The sequence below is a fragment of the Cololabis saira genome, chromosome 15, assembly GCF_033807715.1.
Source record: "Cololabis saira isolate AMF1-May2022 chromosome 15, fColSai1.1, whole genome shotgun sequence".
In the NCBI taxonomy this organism is placed as follows: Eukaryota; Metazoa; Chordata; class Actinopteri; order Beloniformes; family Belonidae; genus Cololabis; species Cololabis saira.
The window spans coordinates 42,092,918-42,117,375 of NC_084601.1; the positions used below are offsets into that span (position 1 = coordinate 42,092,918).

General features: G+C 43.4%; 1 protein-coding gene across 1 annotated transcript; it reads right to left on the bottom strand.

Moving 5' to 3' along the window:
* Positions 1–1,314: 1,314 nt before the first annotated feature.
* Positions 1,315–20,358, bottom strand: LOC133460954 (zinc finger protein 501-like). Its single transcript, XM_061741667.1, has 4 exons — positions 20,311–20,358; positions 18,255–18,401; positions 1,574–2,561; positions 1,315–1,358 (listed from the first exon to the last, which is right to left on the bottom strand). Exons 1-4 carry the CDS (start codon positions 20,356–20,358, stop codon positions 1,315–1,317), a joined length of 1,227 nt encoding a protein of 408 aa, XP_061597651.1.
* Between the last annotated feature and the right edge of the window lie 4,100 nt (positions 20,359–24,458).

Genomic DNA, 24,458 nt, shown 5'->3' on the forward strand with positions numbered 1-24,458 from the left:
CAATAGAGACATTTACACCCTCGGGGGTACATGCACCAATCCATTGATAACACATAAATCAATAATGAATGGGTAAATACCTGGTAGTTATCCATGAAATGTATAGTAAATACAAGGTAACTACATGGTCATTGAAGTGTAATTAGCTGGTAACTACCTCAAATATAGGTTATCATTTCCTGGTAGTTTGCAGAAAAATACTTAGTAATTACCTGGTACTTACTTAGAAATAATTCATGTAATTTCAGAGTAATTACATGGTAAATTGACTGGTAGTTACCAATATTAACCTAGTAAATACCTGTAATTTCCCTCATAGTTCCCATCTAATGTCTTTGTAATTACCTAGTAATGTTTAGTTTAAACAACCAGGTATTTACCATGTAATTACATAGTAAATACACATAATTACATGGTACAAGAAAATACGTAATAATTACCTAGTACTTACTGGGTAAATTACCCGGTAGTTACCATGTAATTACCTTGTAAATAGAAGGTACTACTAGGTAATTACAGTGTAATTACCATGGTATTACCTGGTTATTACTGTACTGTAAAAAAAAGGGTTACCGATATATCTGTAATTTTCATCACAGATATATCTCAACCATGAGAGACAAAATGAAAAAAAAAATCAGAAAATCACATTGGCTGATTTTTAAAGAATGTATTTGCAATTTATAGTTTAAAATAAGTATTTGATCAATAACAAAAGTTAATCTCAATACTTTTGTTACTGGTTATCAATACTGATAACCAGTTAAAGCAGCTGCCATGAATTCAGGTAACTAGTGGAGGACAGAGGAGCCTCTTGAAGAAGAAGTTACCGGTCTTTGAAAGGCAGAAATCTTGCATGTTTGTAGGTGACCAAATACTTGTTTTACCCAGGAATTTATCAATTCATTCAGTAAAAATCCTGCAATGTGATTTCTTGGATACTTTCCCCCCATTCTGTGTCTCATAGTTGAAGGCCTCTCATCTTTTTAAGTGGGAGAACTTGCACAATTGGTGGCTGACTAAATACTGTTTTGCCCCACGGTATGTCCCGCAACATGAGTCTTTCAAAGCAGGCAGTTGAAAACCTGCAGCATCCATCCTGCTGTCGGGAAAATGTGGCAACCAGAGATTATTTGCATGGAATTTAAAATTTTGCACACTGATTTCAAAGAATGTCAGTTTCCGTATTTCAGAGAGAAGCAAGAGATAAAATATGTCCCTCAGCATGAGCCTCTCAGAGCATGCAGGAGAAAACCTGCAGTATCCATCTTGCTGTGGGCATTTTAGCAATCGGAGTCTCTTGGCCCACTGATTTCAGCGCATGGCAGTGTCCGTAGTGTAGTGGTTATCACGTTCTCCTAACACGCGAAAGGGCCCTGTTCAAAACTGGGCAGAAACATGTATGACTTTGCAATAACATTATTTGGACTTGGAAAACCACTCCAGTCCTCTACTTGGTGCTCAGGACAGAAAGGCCGACCATCACTTTTTCTCATATTCAACAACACCCAACACTGATCGCATCTGTAAGGCTTGTCTCCAGTGTGAATACGTTGGTGTTTCGTTAGCGCACCTTGCTGGGCAAAAGCCGCCCCACACTGATCACACCTGTAAGGCTTGTCTCCAGTGTGAATACGTTGGTGTCGCTTTACATCACATTGCTGGGCAAAAGCCGCCCCACACTGATCACACCTGTAAGGCTTGTCTCCAGTGTGAATACGTTGGTGAGTCGTCAAATGACCTTGCTGGGCAAAAGCCGCCTCACACTGATCGCATCTGTAAGGCTTGTCTCCCGTGTGAATACGTTGGTGACTCGTTAGGGCAGTTTTCTGGGCAAAAGCCGCTCCACACTGATCGCATCTGTAAGGCTTGTCTCCAGTGTGAATACGTTTGTGACTCGTTAGACTACCTTGCTGGGCAAAAGCCGCCTCACACTGATCGCATCTGTAAGGCTTGTCTCCCGTGTGAATACGTTGGTGACTAGTTAGAGCAGTTTTCTGGGCAAAAGCCGCTCCACACTGATCGCATCTGTAAGGCTTGTCTCCCGTGTGAATACGTTGGTGACTCGTTAGGGCAGTTTTCTGGGCAAAAGCCGCTCCACACTGATCACACCTGTAAGGCTTGAATCCAGTGTGAATACGTTGATGTCTCGTCAATTGATCTTGCCGGGCAAATGCCGCCTCACACTGATCGCATCTGTAAGGCTTGTCTCCAGTGTGAATACGTTGGTGACTCGTCAAATGACCTTGCCGGGAAAAAGCCGCTCCACACTGATCGCACCTGTAGGGCTTGTCTCCAGTGTGAATACGTCGGTGACTCGTCACATCACCTTGCCGGGCAAAAGCCGCTCCACACTGATCGCATCTGTAAGGCTTTTCCCCAGTGTGAATACGTTGGTGACGCGTCAAATGACCTCGCTGGGCAAAAGCCGCACTATACTGATCACAGCTATGTGGTCTATCAGCATTGTGAGTTTTCTTATGGATCTTCAAGTTTGATGAAGTAGTGAAGACTTGCTCGCAATCATCACAGCAGTATCTTTTGGGTCTTCCTTTATGATTCTGTAACAGAGAAGATGACTGACATTATCTTGGCTGCATTATCAAAAGCCTTTTCAGTTTCAAGTATGGAGCTAGAACAGTCTCATAATTCACAATGCACAGACCGATTCACAAATGCACAGGACAAAATTCACAAATGCACACGCCGATCCACAAATGCACAGGACAAGATTCACAAATTCACAGACCAATTCACAAATGCACAGAACAATTCACACGTGCGTAGGACAAGATACACAAATGTATTTTTTTAACTTTGTTTTTATTAGGCAACTTCATATAGAATACAATAGCCACGTATCACAATTGTTTCCTTTTTTTTTTTTTTTTTTTTAAATACACACATACTCAGCTGTTCCATACATAAAAAAATAAAATACAGTACATCCCTACACACATCTCCATACACATAAGTACCCACAGTAGCAGCATGAAGGCAGCGTCGGACAATACAAACAAAAACACACGTACAGCCAGGGGCGGACTTGCCATCTGTGTGATCTGGAGAATCACAGAACGGCCGGTACTCCAGGATGGCCGGCGGCCGGCCACAGTGTTAGGGCTCGGCCAGGCGGGGCTTTATAAATATATGGGCTTTACAAATTTATTAAATATATGAGCACGGAGTCGGCGTGGCGAGGAGCTGCGCGGCGGACAGTGAGTCGCGCTGTGAAGCCTGATTTATGGTTCCGCGTTAAATCGATGCAGAGCCTACGCCATAGGTTACGTGGCGACGCGCAAATCCGCGCAACCTACGCCGCAGGCTCTGCGTCGATTTAATGCGGAACCATAAATCATCCTTAAACCACCTGCAGCTCGTCAGCTCATCAGGAGGAGAAGTTAAAGAACAGGGATGCGAGTTGTTCATTGCTGGTTTGTTTTGTTAACTCTGAGCTTTGTTTGTTAGTTTACTGGTGTTTTTTTTCCCTCTCTGTGATTTTTAAATTATTTGTGAAGAAGTTCTGAGTTCCCTGTGGGAGTTTTTCTGTGTTTTTCTATTAAACTAGGCCTCATTTTGGCTAAAGTTTAACCCGGTTTTATTTTTAAAATTATCTTCAAAACATAAAAAGAAATCGATCAAAAATCTGAATTAATACAGAAATTATTGGTGCTGTAAACATGTGTCTTTTTGGAAAGGTGCACAACATGGACTTTGGTAGAATAAGAACAAAAGTGCATTTGGATGAAGGGAATGTCATCCTGACTTCCCACATGAAAAAGATTGTTGGAAACAGTTAGGCACCAAATATAATATATTTAATTTTCTCAGATGGCAAAAATAAGAACTTTATTGATCCCACATAGGGGTAATTCATGTTATATCAGCTATAGAGAACAAGGTAGTGCCGAAAAACAATATATATCCCCCCTCACAAAAATAAGAAAAATAGAGAAACATATTCAAAGCCCCTTATGAAGAAGAAAACAGCAAGGAAGTAGGCCCACCACCCGCGGGAGGGTTCATAAGGGGAAGGTGACGTGTGTGATTTGGGTGGCAGCCGTGGGCGGGGGCCCCGGCGACCCAATCCCCGGACGACGACTCTGGCTTTAGGGACATGGAATGTCACCTCCCTGGGGGGGAAAGAGCCTGAGCTTGTGCGGGAGGCTGAGAGGTATCGACTAGAGATAGTCGGGCTCACCTCCACGCACAGCCTGGGCTCTGGAACCCAACTCCTTGAGAGAGGTTGGACTCTCTTCCACTCTGGAGTTGCCCATGGTGAGAGGCGGCGAGCTGGTGTGGGCTTGCTCATAGCTCCCCAGCTCAGCCGCCATGTGTTGGAGTTCTCCCCGCTTAACGAGAGGGTCGCTTCCCTGCGCCTTCGGGTCGGGGATAGGTCTCTCACTGTCGTTTCGGCCTACGGGCCGAACGGCAGTGCAGAGTACCCGGCCTTCCTGGAGGCCCTGGGAGGGGTGCTGGAAAGTGCCCCAACTGGGGACTCCATCGTTCTGTTGGGGGACTTCAACGCTCACGTGGGCAGCGACAGTGTTACCTGGAGAGGTGTGATTGGGAGGAACGGCCTCCCCGATCTGAACCCGAGCGGTGTTTTGTAGGGGTTTAACAATATATCGTGCCACGAAATTTCGCGATACAAAAACGTCACGATACGTGTCGTGGAGGTGAAAACCTGTATCGCGATATTGGGTTATTAATATTAATCTATTGTGTTGACTAGAAACGCGCATCCGACCGCGGCCGCAGCCGCGCGGACCAAAATCTTACTCTGCTCAGAAAAAAGTAGTCCCGTTTTGCGGTCCTGTTTTGAGCTCTGAACCTTTACTTATTTAAGTCTGGTGTAGAGTTAAGCCTTACCTTATTAAATTAAACCTTTTTGGGGTCGTGAGTAGGATAAACATGGGACAACTTCTGCGTGAGTTTGCGTGTACTTCACTGTCCGCTCAACAGCGTAGGATTTCAGAACATCAACACAACACCTAGTGCTGTATCACTCCGCCCAATCTAAAACATACTAACAACTGATATACTGACTAGTGTAATTATAGTCCCTGATTTACAGAATATAAAGAATATATTTATAAAATAATGAACCCTGAATTACCAAAATAACCTTAACAAAAATAAATCTCCTCTTACACTTATAAGGTGAGCATGAATCAATCTTTTTTATGATGTAAAATTGTATGTATTTATTTATTTACTTTTATTTATTTATTTAATTTTAGTTGTTACATTTCTGGAAAAGAAAAAAGTCAAATCATACATGAGAGAAACTATTCAGTTTGTGGCAAAATATTTGTACTTGTATGAAACTGAAGATGCATAATGCAAACCTGACATTTACTTTTAGTTCAGTTTGTGGAAAATGGTTGGCCTGGCTTTCTCTTTAAAACTTAAACAGTTATAAAGCATTACAAACTGAAACAATAGGGCAAACGCACAGCATTGTTTTGTATTATGTGTCTTTCAAATAAAAGACAATTTTTTCCAGTCATATGTTCCTCATTCAAGGTTGTTAAGAAATACTGCTATAATATTGTATCGTATCGTTATCGTGACCTCAATATCGTGTATCGTACCGTATCGTGAGATTAGTGTATCGTTACACCCTTAGTGTTTTGTTATTGGACTTCTGTGCTAGCCACAGTCCGTCCATAACGAACACCATGTTCAAGCATAAGGGTGTCCATCAGTGCACGTGGCACCAGGACACCCTAGGCCGGAGGTCAATGATCGACTTTGTAGTTGTGTCATCTGACCTCCGGCCGTATGTCTTGGACACTCGGGTGAAGAGAGGGGCTGAGCTGTCAACTGATCACCACCTGGTGGTGAGTTGGATCCGCTGGCAGGGGAGGAAGCTGGTCAGACCTGGAAGACCCAAGCGTATCGTGAGGGTCTGCTGGGAACGTCCGGCAGATTCCCCTGTCAGGGAGGTCTTCAACTCTCTCCGGGAGAGCTTTGACCGGATTCCGAGGGAGGCCGGAGACATTGAGTCCGAATGGACCATGTTCTCCACTTCCATTGTTGACGCGGCCGTCCGGAGCTGCGGCCGTAAGGTCTCAGGCGCCTGTTGCGGTGGCAATCCCCGAACACGGTGGTGGACACCGGAAGTAAGGGATGCCGTCAAGCTGAAGAAGGAGTCCTACCAAGCCTGGCTAGCTCGGCGGACTCCCGAGGCAGCTGACGGGTACCGGCAGGCCAAGCGGACTGCAGCCCGGGCGGTCGCGGAAGCAAAAACTCGGGTCTGGGAAAAGTTCGGGGAGGCCATGGAGGAGGACTACCGGTCAGCCTCGTGGAAATTCTGGCAAACCATCCGGCGCCTCAGGAGGGGGAAGCAGTGCTCCGCCAACACTGTTTACAGTGGAGCAGGGGAGCTGTTGACCTCGACTGGGGACATCGTCGGGCGGTGGAAGTAATACTTCGAGGATCTCCTCAATCCCACTGACACGCCTTCCGTCGAGGAAGCAGAGGCTGAGGATTCAGAGGTTGATTCATTCATCACCCAAGCTGAAGTCACTGAGGTAGTTCGGAAGCTCCTCAGTGGCAAGGCACCGGGGGTGGATGAGATCCGCCCTGAGTACCTCAAGTCTCTGGATGTTGCGGGGCTGTCGTGGCTGACACGCCTCTGCAGCATCGCGTGGCAGTCGGGGACAGTGCCTCTGGACTGGCAGACCGAGGTGGTGGTCCCTCTCTTCAAAAAGGGGGACCGGAGGGTGTGTTCCAACTACCGGGGAGTCTATTCCAGGGTGCTGGAGAGGAGAATTCGGCCGATAGTCGAACCTCGGATTCAAGAGGAACAATGCGGTTTTCGCCCTGGCCGTGGAACGCTGGACCAGCTCTACACCCTCCGCAGGGTGCTCGAGGGCGCATGGGAGTTTGCCCAACCAGTCCACATGTGTTTTGTGGACTTGGAGAAGGCTTTCGACGGTGTCCCACGTGGCATCCTGTGGGGGGTGCTCCGAGTGTATGGGGTCGGAGGCCCTCTGCTGAGGGTTGTACGGTCCCTGTATGACCAGAGCAGGAGCTTGGTTCGCATTGCCGGCAGTAAGTCAGACCTGTTCCCGGTGCGTGTTGGACTCCGGCAGGGCTGCCCTTTGTCACCGGTTCTGTTCATTATTTTTATGGACAGTATTTCTAGGCGCAGCCAAGTGCCGGAGGGGGTACGGTTCGGGAGCCACTTGATTTCATCTCTGCTTTTTGCAGATGATGTGGTCTTGTTGGCTCCCTCGAGCCAGGACCTTCAGCATGCACTGGGGTGGTTTGCAGCCGAGTGTGAAGCAGCTGGGATGAGAATCAGCACCTCTAAGTCTGAGGCCATGGTTCTCGACCGGAAAAAGGTGGCTTGCACCCTCCAGGTCGGGGGAGAGTTCCTGCCTCAGGTGGAGGAGTTTAAGTATCTTGGGGTCTTGTACACGAGTGAGGGGAGAACGGAGCGCGAGATCGACAGGCGAATCGGTGCGGCGGCCGCAGTAATGCGGTCATTGTATCGGTCCGTCGTGGTAAAGAAGGAGCTGAGCCGAAAGGCAAAGCTCTCGATTTACCGGTCGATCTACGTTCCCACCCTCACCTATGGTCATGAACTCTGGGTCATGACCGAAAGAACGGGATCCCGGATACAAGCGGCTGAAATGAGTTTCCTCCGCAGGGTGGCGGGGCGCTCCCTTAGAGATAGGGTGAGGAGCTCTGTCACCCGGGAGGAGCTCGGAGTAGAGCCGCTGCTCCTCCACATCGAGAGGAGCCAGCTGAGGTGGCTCAGGCACCTGTATAGGATTCCCCCTGGACGCCTCCCTCGTGAGGTGTTCCGGGCATGTCCCACCGGGAGGAGGCCCAGAGGAAGACCCAGGACACGCTGGAGTGACTACGTCACTCGGCTGGCCTGGGAACGCCTTGGAGTCCCCCCGGAAGAGCTGGAGGAAGAGTCTGGGGAGAGGGAAGTCTGGGGATCCCGGCTCCGACTGCTGCCCCCGCGACCCGGACTCGGATAATGCGGTGGACAATGGATGGATGGATGGAGAAACATATTTTCTCACCAACAAAACATATTTAAAATTTTCCAAGTAACAAAATAACATATTTTTCGGGCAATGAAATAACATTTGAACCATCTTTCAGACAATTAAATTTTTTCATGAGAAAATATGTTTCTCTGTTTTTCTTTTGTGAGGGGGGAGCACACAGTTACAAGAACACCATGCTTATGACAACAGAGAAAGACATCCTCATGTCCCTAGACAATGACAGAGTTGCATAAAAAAGTGACCCGTTGAAGAAACTCCTTATCCCTAAACATTGAGAAAAATGGCATTGCTGGTTTGTTTTTTTAGGTTAACATTCAACCTTCATTTCTATGTGAGTATTCAAGTTAAACTGTATATTTACACCCTCTTTACATTGTGATTTATCATAACTCATACAGTGTTGTGTATTTCAGATACCTGTTTTGTATTGGTTCAACCAGAGGGACTGCAGTGAGACCTTAATTTCTATGTGAGAGTATTCAAGTTAAACTAGAATACTATGCTCTTAACACATCTAGTCAAATCAGTGATATTGCTATAATTTGGATGGTATAGTATCATGAGCCACAATTAAGTATTGTGACACTCATGCCAGGCGTTATTGTTGATGAGTTTCAACGCGCCGATTGCTTTGGGCCGGGCCTAGTCAAAGTCCAGGGCCGTTTTTTAGTCCCAGTCCGTCCCTGCGTACAACAGGACATCGACAGAAACTACATTAAGGGACAAGGCAAACCCGAACCCGCCAGGGGGTCTGGTGGGAAGTGTAGGACAGCAAATCTAGGAATTACCGAATTATAATGGTTTGAGTCTACCGCTCCATTAATAGGGGTATTTGCAGGGCTCCATCTCTTACAAAATATATCCAATTGCAGTCTCAAAGAATAAGTAATTCGCTCCATTCGGTAGATGTCCCTTACCTTCTCCACCCCATGGTTTTAATTTATAGTAATGCATTTTATAGCCGCTGTAAGTAATATATGCAATAGATACGTTTTGGCTCTGCTCCCCAAACCCTCCGGTATAGCTCCCAGCAGCATCACCACTGTGACAGGCTGATCGAAAACTCGTTTCAATGCTTCAGATACCTCCACCCAGAAGGGTTTTAATTTGGTACAGGTCCAGAATATATGAGAGTGGTTCCCGATGTGTGCCCCACATTCTCTCTAACATACATTTGAACAATTGTGACCCATTTTGGCCACTATTTGAGGTGCCCTAAAGAATCTGGATATTACTTTCTACTTAAATTCCCTCCAGGTATTGGAGTTGGTTACCAGGTGTGCGCCACTACAAATATCCAACCACGAGTCCGATGTTACTTCTATGCCTAACTCAGCCTACCATTTTTCACACACACACACACACACACACACACACACACACACACACACACACACACACACACACACACACACACACACACACACACACACACACACACACACCTGGGCTTAGATCCAAGAAGACTTGGTAAAATTCTTTGATTACCTTGCCCTCCCCAAATTTGAATTTTAGCAGCATCTCTTCAATGGGAGTAGGTTTCATGGCTCTCTTCCAATCTTTATGTTTTGTTAGAAAATCTCTCAGCTGCAGATATCTGTAAAAATTTGTTTTTGGGAGCCCGTATTCCATCTGCAGTTGCTCGAATGATTTAAGTCCATCTTTCCCAACCAAATGGTGTATACTGGTTAAACCGTAATCCGTCAATTTCCTAAACCCTGAATCCAAGCGAGATGGTATGAACTCTTTCATGTATGCTATGTGCGTCAATGATGAGATTTGTTTAGGTAACCCAAAAGTAGTTCTTATCATTCTCCAAATTTTCAGAGTGACTCTAGTCCAATCACTCATTTGGACTTCTATCAGTGGAGTATCTAAAAAGGGCATAACATGTAGGGGTGGGGAGCAAAGGCTTTTTTCAATATTTAACCACCTGGTACTCTCAATGTCATGTAGCCAAACTGTTATGGCACTTTTCCACTAGTACCGCCTTAGCCCGGCTCGGAGCGGCTCGTCGCGGCTCGTCGCGGCTCCACCCGTTTTGTCCCCGTTTGTTTTTCCACAGCCAGATGAGAAGTGGGGGGGGGGGTGGGGTGAATCTGCTGTGACGTACTCGATTGCGCAACACCTTTGTTTGTGTCGGCGCAGATGAGAAATCAGCTGGAGCCGCGAGCGGCTGAGAAAAAAACAGGCCGTCTACATCCCTTTTTTGATTCTCTCGACAGCCACCAGGTTTATGAACATCTGCACCTCAGAGTTGGATCACCAAACAGACGTTTTGCGCTTTATAATAAAATTGCCGCGAGTCGCATCGCGCTGACTCCCGCTTCCTGATTCAAACGTTTGACGGCCCCGCCCCCCGACCAATCAGGGGCCTGTAGTTTAATGACAGCCCCGCCCCCCGACCAATCGGTGGCGAGGAGGGTGGTGACGTCACAAATAGTCCCGGCTCAGCCGTGATAGAACCTCGCTAGAATGGTTACAGAAAAATGTATCGGCTTGGAGCGGCTCTACCCGTCTCAGCCCTAGTGCAAATGCGCAAAACGGGGCCGTGGCGGGTAGAACCGAGGTGAAGCGAGACTAGTGCAAAAGGGCCTTTAGTGGTTTCAGCTGTGCCGCCCAAAAATAGTGCCTGAGGTTTGGGAGTTTAAGCCCCCCTTCCTTAGAGCGCTGTAGAGTTTTTAGCCTTACCCTCGGTCTTTTCCCCTGCCATATGAATGTAGAGATAAGTCTGTCCAGTTTATCAAATACCATTTTAGGAATGTCCACTGGGAGCATCTGAAACGGATACAGCAGCCCAGGTAGGACATTCATATGTATACTCTCTATTCGACTCAGGAGAGAAAGAGGGAGTGCTGACCACCGGTGTAAGTCATCACTAATAGTTTATATGAGACCAACTACAAGAAATGAATACAATTTGTCCAGGGATAGAGGAATAAAAATCCCAAGATATTTGATGCCATTATCAGGCCATCTAAATTCACAGTCTTAACTGTCTGTGGGATTTTGCTACTGATGTCTAACGCCATCGTTTTGTCCACGTTTATTTTATAGCCCGAAAAATACCCGTAACTAGAAATAACAGATTTTAGATATGGGATTGTCTTTGCCGGTTCTCGCAAATATAGTAACACTTCATCGGCATATACAGAAAGTTTGTGTTGTTCACCATCGATTGTAATACCCTTTATATTGATGTCATCCCTGATCAAATGTGCAAGCGGCTCAATGCTGATTGCAAACAGTAGTGGCGATAGCGAGCATCCTTGTCTGCAGCCCCGTTCTAAAGTAAATCTGTCAGAAAGAAAGCCATTGGCCTTAACCGCCGCCTGCGGACCATTATATAACGTTTGTACCCATTTTATGAAATTGGGGCCAAATTTAAATTTCTCCAGAGTTTGTACCAAATATTGCCAAGAAACGCGGTCAAATGCTTTCTGTGCATCGAGAGATAGCAACATCACTTCCTGTCTCCTCACCGACGGGTGGGTCATTTTGTTTAGTAGTCTGCGGATGTTGTCCCCATAATATCTCCCCGTAATGAAGCCTGTCTGATCAGGGTGGATAATACTAATGATGACGTTTACCCGTTTAGCTAGGATGGCTGTCAACATACGCATATCTGTATTCAAGAGGGAAATGGGTCTATATCACTGGCATTTAGTCGGGTCCTTACCCTCTTTGTGTATCACTACTATTGTTGCTTCTCTCCAAGAAGGGGCCATGCTGCCACATTGTAATGCGTGATGATAGGCATTAAGTAGTAGGGGAGAAACAATGTCCTTGAAAGTCTTATAAAACTCATTAATGAATCCGTCCGGGCCCGGGCTTTTATTATTTTTCAGTATGGCGATTACTTGCAGCAGTTCCTCTGCCGTAATTGGGCGATCTAACTCTATCGCAGAGTCTTCTGATAACTCTGGCAATTTGATGTTTTCCAGGAAACGTTTTAGTTCGTCGTTGTCTCTGCACGTATCTGTGTTTTTATACAAAGTTTTATAAAATTCTGCAAATGAGTTTGAAATCTCGTCTGGTTTTGTTAATGTCGACTCACCTGATTTTAGTTTTTGTACTATATTAGAAGATTGTTGTTTTCTCAGCCTCAGGGCCAATAATCTACTGGCTCTGTTTCCAGACTCGTAGTATTTTTGGTTAGTGAACCTCAGGTTGCCCTCAATCTTTTCAGAGGGGTGGTTGTTGAGGTCTCTTCTTGCTTGTTTAAGAGTATTTAATACATCCAAATTGGGTGTGCTTTTATGCTGTCTTTCCAAACCTCTTATTTTTCCCTCTAGTTCCTGGCGCTTTGCTTCTCCCTTCTTCTTTCTCGCACTGGCATATGAAATAATACAGCCCCTCATGTACGCTTTAGCACAATCCCATAGTATAAGAGGTGATGTTTCAGGTGATGTGTTTATTTCAAGGTATTTTTTTAACTCAGAATTCACAAACGTAACAAAATCCTTGTCATTCAGGAGGGAAGCGTTTAGCCTCCATTGTTTGGTTGTGAATCTGTGTCCTATATCCCAATCTACTGAAATTGGTGCGTGGTCTGAAATAGTGATCGGGTATATGGTTGTGTCCATTATCCTATGCATTTCAGCTTTAGGGGTGAATAAATAATCTAATCGAGAATAGGACAGATGGTTATTAGAAAGAAAAGTAAAGTCTTTAGCGCCAGGATATTTACTTCTCCAAACGTCTGTTATCCCTGTCTCTGTAGACAGATGCTTTAACATTTTGTTCATTCTAGAGGGAGGGGTTTTGGGTTGTTTATCCCTAAATTGTGACATCACACAATTATAATCACCCCCTTTCAAAAGTACGCCAGAGCTATATTGCAATGTTATATCAAAAATTGTCTTAATAAATTCAGGATCGTCTTCATTGGGGGCGTATACAAGTGAAATTTGTGTGCCATCAATGGAGCCATTTATTAAAATATACCTTCCCTCTGAATCCTTATGAAGTGAATCTAGTTTAAAGTTGACCAGTCTATGTATAGGAATTGCTAACTCCTCTTTTCTTTCCAGTTTTATGAGATGAGAAAAACACTGTAAGCCCATGATTTTTTAAATTTTTCATGTTCAATATCTGATAAGTGTGTTTCCTGTAAGAGTGCTACCTGACATTTATATTGCTTTAACTGGTTAAGGATTTTCTTCCTTTTCACTGGGTTATGTAAACCCTTGACGTTGTAGCTCAAAACCCTCAGCGAACCCATCTATTGGTCATGTTAGGTTGGATATCTAAGGCATTTTTTCCCATATTCAATATTGATATCGTTGGGAGCCTCTGTAGAGGGGAGCGGGATGCAAGTGAGGCACACACGGGAAGGACTGCGTTTGGGTATAATACTAGTATTGGAGGTTTGATGATATAAATGACTGTGGTTGGAGAGAAGAGAAGCACCAAAACATTATTAGCAAACATAGGGCAGGCTAAGATATAGTAATGGATACAGTAGCATAGTTGTAGTAGTGATAATACAGCTGAGTTGTTGAAGAAGTATTCGCGTATTGAAATTAGAGAAATCTTCATAAAAAACAATAAAGTAAGGCATGAAGTTGCTGTTGCCGAAAATATTTCAAAATGAACCCCTCGAAATATGGGGGAAAGAACACTCAAAGCCATAACGAAAAGAAAACAAATGCCAGAAACGAAAGGCATCTGGAACCAAGGAGTCACCGGGACCTAGTCCCAGGACGCAGGACAAAGCTAGCAGCTAAACGAACACAAGTTCGACGGGTTTCACGAAACCCAAGTGTTAGAACAAACAGCTATGGATGATCCCACAGAGCAGGAAGTGGTTGAAAAGATAAAGGTACAAATGAAGCTAAAACGAAGGTTGTGAATGTACTATTCTACATATAAATGCACTTAAAGCCAATCTCGTAAGTAAAAAACAACTGGAATAAAAGGGGATACATATAATGAAGGGAATAGAGGTAGGGCAAGACGGAAATGAAAAATACTAAAGAGGGAGATATATACAATTAGAAAGAGAAAAAAATGCAATACAGAAAGGAATAGATGAGCAACAATAACTATAAAAACAAGTCACAGACAGATGTGCGTAGGCACGAAGACTCACGTACACCCACACAAACCTACGTACACCCATGCTTACACACATACATGCACACATTTACCCAGGGATAGGTTGAGCTGAGGGAAAAAGAACCAATAGAAACATCTAAACATATATTAGATCGTCAATTATGGAAAGCAACAGGAGCGGAGAGAGCGCAAGGAATTCAAAGAGAAGACATACCATTATTATCACTATTATTACTTTTTTTATTGATATTATTATATTTTATCTTTCCTCCCCCCCCACCATAAATTAGCCTTAGGACTGTCAGAATAATGATTTCTTTATTATCATATATTATCATTAAGGTATATCTGTACAATAGAAAAGGTCAATAGCAGTATTTTGCAGAAAAGGTAGAAGAAAGAAGAAGAAAAAAAAAAAAAAAAAAAAACACACACACACACACACACACACACACACACACACACACACACACACACACACACACACACACACACACACACACACACACACATTTAGATCCTCATTAAAGTAAGGCGACAGTACCCCCCCGTGTGCAATAACGGTTGGTACATTCAGGGTCGCATCCTGGTACTGTGTGAGGAACCAGAGCGGCCTCCCCACGTACAAGGGGACAAGGCAAAACTGGAGCTGGGTGATGAGGTGTAAAAAAAACCTTGCAGAGCGTAGAATGCCAAAAAATAAGGCTTTTTATTGTGTGCCAAAAAGCACAAAAACATACAAGCGAAGGCAAAAACAATATTCTAACAAGAATGGCACAAAGGGGCATAGCCTCACAACAAGCTTCCTTCAGCAGCCTCCTCTTCCGGTATGCAGCTGCTGTTTAAATATACCCAGGCAGGGTGGAGAGGTTGATTGGACACAGGTGGGCTCCAATTAGCAGAACCAGGCACACCTGTGTGCTGCTCCCCCGCAGACCACGCCCAATCCTCCACTCTGCCACACACATTAAAAACAAGTCAGGTGAGAAGGGGAGGGGTTGCTCACTTTCTCACACTTCCCTCCCCCTCTGGAGTCTCGCCAACCCCGTTGCGAGACAGAAAAAACGGCCATTTCCTCCGGTTGCCGGACGCTTCCTCCCGGTTGCCGAGGACGCTTCCTCCCGGTTGCCGAGGACGCTTCCTCCCGGTTGCCGAGGACGCTTCCTCCCGGTTGCCGAGGACGCTTCCTCCCGGTATCCGAGGACGCTTCCTCCCGGTATCCGAGGACGCTTCCTCCCGGTATCCGAGGACGCATCCTGCCGGTTACAGACCTCCTCCTGGTCACCGGGTCTCCCAGACTCCTCCTGGTCACCGGGTCTCCCAGACTCCTCCTGGTCACCGGGTCTCCCAGACTCCTGCTGGTCACCGGGTCTCCCAGACTCCTGCTGGTCACCGGGTCTCCCAGACTCCTGCTGGTCACCGGGTCTCCCAGACTCCTGCTGGTCACCGGGTCTCCCAGACTCCTGCTGGTCACCGGGTCTCCCAGACTCCTGCTGGTCACCGGGTCTCCCAGACTCCTGCTGGTCACCGGGTCTCCCAGACTCCTGCTGGTCACCGGGTCTCCCAGACTCCGCCAAACCCACGGCGTCGCTTCCCACCTCTTCTCTCCAGTTTTCAGGTGGCGCCAAAGATCCCACTCCTGACACCAAATGTGAGGAACCAGAGCGGCCTCCCCACGTACAAGGGGACAAGGCAAAACTGGAGCTGGGTGATGAGGTGTAAAAAAAACCTTGCAGAGCGTAGAATGCCAAAAAATAAGGCTTTTTATTGTGTGCCAAAAAGCACAAAAACATACAAGCGAAGGCAAAAACAATATTCTAACAAGAATGGCACAAAGGGGCATAGCCTCACAACAAGCTTCCTTCAGCAGCCTCCTCTTCCGGTATGCAGCTGCTGTTTAAATATACCCAGGCAGGGTGGAGAGGTTGATTGGACACAGGTGGGCTCCAATTAGCAGAACCAGGCACACCTGTGTGCTGCTCCCCCGCAGACCACGCCCAATCCTCCACTCTGCCACACACATTAAAAACAAGTCAGGTGAGAAGGGGAGGGGTTGCTCACTTTCTCACATACTGGTTATATTAGAACTGACGCACCTGCGCCCTCTCGCCTCCAGGTCACACCCCAGCCCAAGCTAATGAAGGGGACACAGAATACAGACAAGCACTCGAACACATAACACACTCCCACGAGTCCGCACGAGCGGGGGAACGAGCACGCGCACGCACACCACGTATCGTATCGTTATCGTGACCTCAATATCGTGTATCGTACCGTATCGTGAGATTAGTATATCGTTACACCCCTACAAATCAGAAACAGGATTTGTTTGAACATTACAATTTGTTCTCTCACTGCCTTCACTAAAAAACTAAAGATCTTACCAAGAAGTTTTCTTATTTCTAACCTAAAAATGCCATTACACCTGATAACACACATAACCTAAAAGGTTAGGTGTTTTTCCCACGTGTTTCAATTGAACTTTCATTTGTGTCCAACAAATTTTAAGTTCTAGTTAAGTTTTAAGTTAGAATTTTTGGCAGTGTTCAAAATAAAATGATGAGACCTGCTGTATTGGAGCACATTTTCTTTTAAACAGTTAAAACTGTAGAGGCAAGGGACAGATGTTTAGAGGAACCTATGTATGTACCGGGTTAGAGGAGGAACATATAGAAGAACGGACCAGAAGAATATAACGTGGATTAAAAATAAAAGTTAGACACTGAGCTACATGTGTCTCCTGCATGAGCATGGCATGTTACTAAAACCAAACAAATCCGGGCCCTCTTTCTTCTTCCTTTACGTGCGCGGCGTCAGCGCGCTGTGCTGCATTAAATGTAGTCCGGGTAAATACCTGCTTTGAGCTGTAAAGCACAAGCTCCTCTACTTCCGCTCCGCGACTTAGTGAGTGACGCAATAATCGCGTGACACAACAAATCGATAATGGAATTCGTTGCCAACGCTTTTAATAATCGTTTTTATTGATTTTATGGATTCGTTGTTGCAGCCCTAATTATAGTTATAAAAGCCATAGCAGTTTCTCTGAGGTCGATGGTTAAAGAAGACATTCGTCACTCTCAGGTCTCTCCTGAACTGAGACAGCTCTGCATTAAAGGTTTAGATTTTTGTGACTTTAAATATACTAACAAAGTCATTAGAAACATTTTGCTATATTATTATACAGACATTTATATATATACACAGTATGTATGTATGTATATATATATATATATATATAAATATATAAATATATATATATGGTGTTTTTGTTGAAGACAGGAATTTGGACTTTGTCCTTAATAATTTGGTGTTATTGGGAAAGTTCTTCATTCACAAATGTAGATTTTTTTAAGATCAAACCGTGTTTGACCCAGTGGAGAAATGAGCTAGAGCTCTTGAGTAAGTCCTTGAGTCTTGTTAAAGAAAAGAAAGCCCTTAAACTGTTTTCTTTACTTGAAAGATATGATTTAATATGAGATTGCCCTTGTGAGTTATTTTTTATATTTATTTATTTTTTTATTTAATTTTTATTTTATGTTGTACAATAATTAGATTCTCAGTGTATATTTTGTAATACTGATGTTGCTCAACCCAAGGCAAAAGTTTGTAATTCTGATATGTGCCTTGTTTGTTTGTATCTATGTTTCAATAAAAAAATAAAAAACATTCTGTTGTCAAACTAAGTTAAGGATTAAAGTGAAGATTGTGTATGAATTAGCAGGAAACATCAAGATGAGAATATGTTTTCAGATAGAAAGTTTGGGCAAGTTAACCTGCATGGGGACCTTTCTCCAGCAGAGAGCAGCAGAATCTGGGCAAAGGAAACGGCGCCAGCGACCTCCGTCGTCACTTGTGTCCAGCTGGTATCAGACCGGGAACAGCGCCACTCGCGGCCACAGCCAGAACTGCAGGTCGCGTACGCGTTCACTGTCTTTTTGAGAACGTGCACGTCCACGCGCCAAATGAACGCAGGATACGCGTGACGACAACGACGCGTACGCGTTCTGAACTGCAAGTAGAACTGAGCCCTAACTGATGACGGTTGGATTCTTCCTGATGTTGGTCCTCAAAGGCCTTCAAGAAAGCAGCTCAGCGTGAAGTCAAGACACTAAACTGTGGTGTTTGTTTCAAGATAACGGAGCCTGGAAGCAGGTTTACCTTCCTCTTCCTCAGCTTGGAGTCGTTGAGCTCCTCCTTGACGGTAATCTCCTGCTTGGGCGGCAGAAGTTCCAGCTCCCTCTCCTTGGCTTCTCTCAGCAGCTGCTCGGCGGTGATCTGCACCTCGGCAGGAGCTTCGTTCTTCACCTGAAACACCACAAACACCCTGAAATATCTCTGCAGGAGCTTTGTTCTTCACCTGAAACACCACAAACTCCCTGAAATATCTCTGCAGGAGCTTTGTTCTTCACCTGAAACACCACAAACACCCTGAAATATCTCTGCAGGAGCTTTGTTCTTCACCTGAAACACCACAAACACCCTGAAATATCTCTGCAGGAGCTTTGTTCTTCACCTGAAACACCACAAACACCCTGAAATCTTTCTCCACCCACTTTTATGCTCCCTGTGTCTTTTCAGAATCCAAAGAATTGAAAGGACAATCAGGATCTTGTGTTTCATGCCGTCACCCTGAGTTAAAAAAAGCAGTAGTGCCAAGTAATCTAGCAAAAACAAGTGTTGTATTGAACTAATACGGAACGTGATTTGTCCCGTATTTTCATTAACGCCCCGTCTGTCACACACACATCAACACTAAATTTAACAATAATGAACAAAATAAAACACAGGAAACATTAAGGCCAGCAAAATCTTTGTGGCGGGACAACAGGGCCTGCTGCGTCTGTGCCAGATCTTTATATGTTATTATTATTATTATTATTATTATTATTATTATTATTATTATTATTAATGTGTGTGCCAGACAGCGGGGAGGACTCGGGCTTCACCTCCAGGTCGGGGTTGGGAATTAAAAGTTGCGTTCCGTATTGAACCAATACGGACATTTATTATGCTCTTATTTATTGATGTCATAATATACAGATGAAGGTTGGAACATTTGAATATATTGCAAAACGTCATTCGTAGTAAATTTAATTAAAGGTGAAACAAATATATTATTCCCCCACTACATTCAAAGTGAGATAATTTAAGCCTTTATTTGTTGTCATTTTGGTGATTATGGCTCACAGTTTATGAAAACCCCAAATAAAAAATAAATTAGAGAATATTTTATGAAATCAATAGACAATTCCATCATCAAAATTATAACAAATAAAAGGTTTAACATATCTTGCTTTGCATGTAATAAGACTAGGTAATATATTAGTTTCACCTTTTAAGTTGAATTATTGAAATAAATTAACTTTTACACCATATTCTAGTTGAATTATTGAAATTAATTAACTTTTACACAATTCTAGTTCAATTATTGAAATGAATTAACTTTTACACTATAGTCTAGTTGAATGATTGAAATAAATGAACTTTTACACCATATTCTATTTGAGTTATTGAAATAAATGAACTTTTACACCATATTCTAGTTCAATTATTGAAATAAATTAACTTTTACACCATATTCTAGTTGAATTATTGAAATAAATTAACTTTTACACCATATTCTAGTTGAATTATTGAAATAAATTAACTTTTACACCATATTCTAGTTGAATTATTGAAATAAATTAACTTTTACACCATGTTCTCCACCTGTATATTCTACATCTGGGCTGATGTGGACATACATACATACATACATACATACATACATACATACATAGGATGATATTTCAGTTACTATATGGTTTTTCTGTCTCTACAGTCATGAAAGTTCAACGCTATTAAAGCACTTTAAACTTTAAATCAAAGCATTTAGTTTTTTCATATAAAATAAACACATTTTTATGCAGTTTAGAAGTTCTGGGGCTTTTTTTTTTGCTCCTGCGCTGCTGAAATCAGGGCGTCCCTTATTTCTATTTGTGAAAGGTGGAAACCCTAGTGTGGATTAAACTAATTAAACTGAATGAATCCATCAATAAGAACTGATTCCACTAATTCATATGAATGTGAGCCCGACACCAGCCCCAGTTTGACACAGAAACAGTTGAAAACGCTAAGACTTCATGACTAAAACCCGTGCCCTGTCCAAACCCTGCTTAGCTTAGCTTAGCTTAGCTTAGCTTAGCTTAGCTTCCCTAAGCTCCGGGTTTCGTACCTTCGCCACCTCGGGGATCCGCTGCTTCCCTGCCGCGGTGGACGCCATGATCCTCGGTGTGTCGGGGGTTCGAGCCCCGGAATATCAAACCTGAGCGGGTCAAACAGCAGCTTTTAACGATACATGGTGGTCTTTATATCTATATCTTTATATATTTATATCTATGTATCGCAGCAGCTCCACGGGGCGTCCTAGTTTATATGTCTATGGTTTGTAGAGCAACATTTGCTAATAAAGTTTTTTAAATAAAGGCTCCATAACCCGGAAGTGCTGCCGCCATGATTTCCAACGGAGTCCTATGGAAGCGTCGCCTCTGTTTTATCCACTGCTCTGGTTCAGACCGGAGAAACTCCCGTTACATTGAAGATTGGAACATTTTGGAAGAATGGAGAAGGAGAAAGACCAGGACCAGGACCAGGACCAGGACCAGGACCAGGACCAGGACCAGGAGTCCAGCATCAGGACCAGAGCGGGATCTTCCTCTGGTCTGCAGGTCAGTTTCAGGCCCAGGTATAATATATATAAATAAGTTTTTGTTTGAAACCTTTAAAGTTTATTTTGTGAGTCTAACAATTTTGCAAGTGTTGAGCCGCAGCCACGTGTTGAACATGGTAAAGGTGTAACTTAGGGTTTCCACCTTTCACAAATAGAAATAAGGGACGCCCTGATTTCAGCAGCGCAGGAGCAAAAAAAAAGACCCAAAACTTCTAAACTGCATAAAAACGTGTTTATTTTATATGAAAAAACGAAATGCTTTGATTTAAAGTTTAAAGTGCTTTAATAGCGTTGAACTTTCATGACTGTAGAGACAGAAAAACCATATAGTAACTGAAATATCCTCCTATGTATGTATGTATGTATGTATGTATGTATGTATGTATGTATGTATGTATGTATGTATGTATGTATGTATGTATGTATGTATGTATGTATGTATGTATGTATGTATGTATGTCCACATCAGCCCAGATGTAGAATATACAGGTGAAGAATATGGTGTAAAAGTTAATTTATTTCAATAATTCAACTAGAATATGGTGTAAAAATTAATTTATTTCAATAATTCAACTAGAATATGGTGTAAAAGTTAATTTATTTCAATAGTTCAACTAGAATATGGTGTAAAAGTTAATTTATTTCAATAGTTCAACTAGAATATGGTGTAAAAGTTAATTTATTTCAATAATTCAACTAGAATATGGTGTAGAAGTTAATTTATTTCAATAATCCAACTAGAATATAGTGTAATAACGAATTTATTTCAATAGTTTAACTAGAATATCGTGTAATAACGAATTTATTTCAATAATTCAACTAGAATATGGTGTAAAAGTTAATTTATTTCAATAATTCAACTTAAAAGGTGAAACTAATATATTACCTAGTCTTATTACATGCAAAGCAAGACATGTTAAACCTTTATTTGTTATAATTTTGATGATGGAATTGTTTGATTTCATAAAATATTCTCTAATTTATTTTTATTTGGGGTTTTCATAAACTGTGAACCATAATCACCAAAATTATAACAAATAAAGGCTTGAAATATTTAACTTTGAATGTAGTGGGAAATAATATATTTGTTTCTCCTTTTAGTTAAATTTACTACGAATGACGTTTTGCAATATATTCAAATGTTCCGACCTTCATCTGTATATTATGACATCAATAAATAAGAGCATAATAAATGTCCGTATTGGTTCAATACGGAACGCAACTTTTAATTCCCAACCCCGACCTGGAGGTGAAGCCCGAGTCCTCCCGCTGTCTGGCACACACATATAATAATAATAATAATAATAATAATAATAATAATAATAATAATAATAATAATAATAATAATAATAATAATAATAATATATAAAGATCTGGCACAGACGCAGCAGGTCCTTTTTTCCCGCCACAAAGATTTTGCTGGCCTTAATGTTTCCTGTGTTTTATTTAGTTGATTATTGTTAAATTTAGTGTTGATGTGTGTGTGACAGACGGGGCGTTAATGAAAATACGGGACAAATCGCGTCCCGTATTAGTTCAATACGGGACGCAACACTTTTTTCTCAAATAAAGGACAATTCCGTATTTTAGGGGACGGGTGGCGACCCTAATCCAGACTTCTGGCAGAGTTTAGTTTAGTTTGGTTAGTTTTTGTTTCAGCAGAACTTTGATCACATCCAGGTTCTTCTGCCTGAAATCTGGAGAAAACATGTTTCAAAGTTGGTGGGGGGGGCACTAATGTGCAGTCAACAGCATAGAAAACATATCAGTCGTCGGTAAACTTGGAGTCAAGACCCCCTAAACCCAGACCAGGACCAGAGAGTTTACTTACTTACTTAAATCTTATTTGAGAGGAACCATGTGCAATTAAAAACATAAATGTAAACATGTGATGCATTGCACCAGAGTTAGCCTTAGGATAATTTGCGTCTGCAGTCCCTTGGCACAAATAAATACAGCGCGGATAAAAAACCTCAAACATTATTCAAGGATATTATCAAACATCACCCATCAAACATTATTCAAGGACATATAACACATACTGAGGTTGGAGGTTTCCGTTGTCTTACAGCAGCAGCATGAACATTGTTGTGATTAGCTGTCCCGTTTGGTCGGAGGTGGAACTCTTAAAAGTGTTTCAAATCCTCAAACCAAGGAATGTCTCCCATCATAACTCCAGCTTTGGTTTTGCTACATTACTTGGCACAACTGCTTTTTTTGACTCAGGATGACGGCATGAAACACAAGATCCTGATTGTCCTTTCAGTTCTTTGGATTCTGAAAAGACACAGGGAGCATAAAAGTGGGTGGAGAAAGATTTCAGGGTGTTTGTGGTGTTTCAGGTGAAGAACAAAGCTCCTGCAGAGATATTTCAGGGTGTTTGTGGTGTTTCAGGTGAAGAACGAAGCTCCTGCCGAGGTGCAGATCACCGCCGAGCAGCTGCTGAGAGAAGCCAAGGAGAGGGAGCTGGAACTTCTGCCGCCCAAGCAGGAGATTACCGACAAGGAGGAGCTCAACGACTCCAAGCTGAGGAAGAGGAAGGTAAACCTGCTTCCAGGCTCCGTTATCTTGAAACAAACACCACAGTTTAGTGTCTTGACTTCACGCTGAGCTGCTTTCTTGAAGGCCTTTGAGGACCAACATCAGGAAGAATCCAACCGTCATCAGTTAGGGCTCAGTTCTACTTGCAGTTCAGAACGCGTACGCGTCGTTGTCGTCACGCGTATCCTGCGTTCATTTGGCGCGTGGACGTGCACGTTCTCAAAAAGACAGTGAACGCGTACGCGACCTGCAGTTCTGGCTGTGGCCGCGAGTGGCGCTGTTCCCGGTCTGATACCAGCTGGACACAAGTGACGACGGAGGTCGCTGGCGCCGTTTCCTTTGCCCAGATTCTGCTGCTCTCTGCTGGAGAAAGGTCCCCATGCAGGTTAACTTGCCCAAACTTTCTATCTGAAAACATATTCTCATCTTGATGTTTCCTGCTAATTCATACACAATCTTCACTTTAATCCTCAACTTAGTTTGACAACAGAATTTTTTTTTTTTATTGAAACATAGATACAAACAAACAAGGCACATATCAGAATTACAAACTTTTGCCTTGGGTTGAGCAACATCAGTATTACAAAATATACACTGATAATCTAATTATTGTACAACATAAAATAAAAATGAAATAAAAAAATAAAATGAAAAATAACTCACAAGGGCGAAAGGTGACGCTCTCGATTTACCGGTCAATCTACGCACCTACCCTCACCTATGATCATGAACTTTGGGTAGTGAGCGAAAGGACAAGATCGCGGATACAAGCGGCTGAGATGAGTTTCCTCCGCAGGGTGGCTGGACGCTCCCTTAGAGATGAGTTTCCTCCGCAGGGTGGCTGGACGCTCCCTTAGAGATGAGTTTCCTCCGCAGGGTGGCTGGACGCTCCCTTAGAGATGAGTTTCCTCCGCAGGGTGGCTGGACGCTCCCTTAGAGATAGGGTGAGGAGTTCGGTCACCCGGGAGGAGCTCGGAGTCGAGCCGCTGCTCCTTCACATTGAGAGGAGTCAGCTGAGGTGGCTTGGGCATCTGTATCGGATCCTCCTGGACGGCTCCCTAGGGAGGTGTTCCAGGCATGTCCCTCCTCCCTAGGGAGGTGTTCCAGGCATG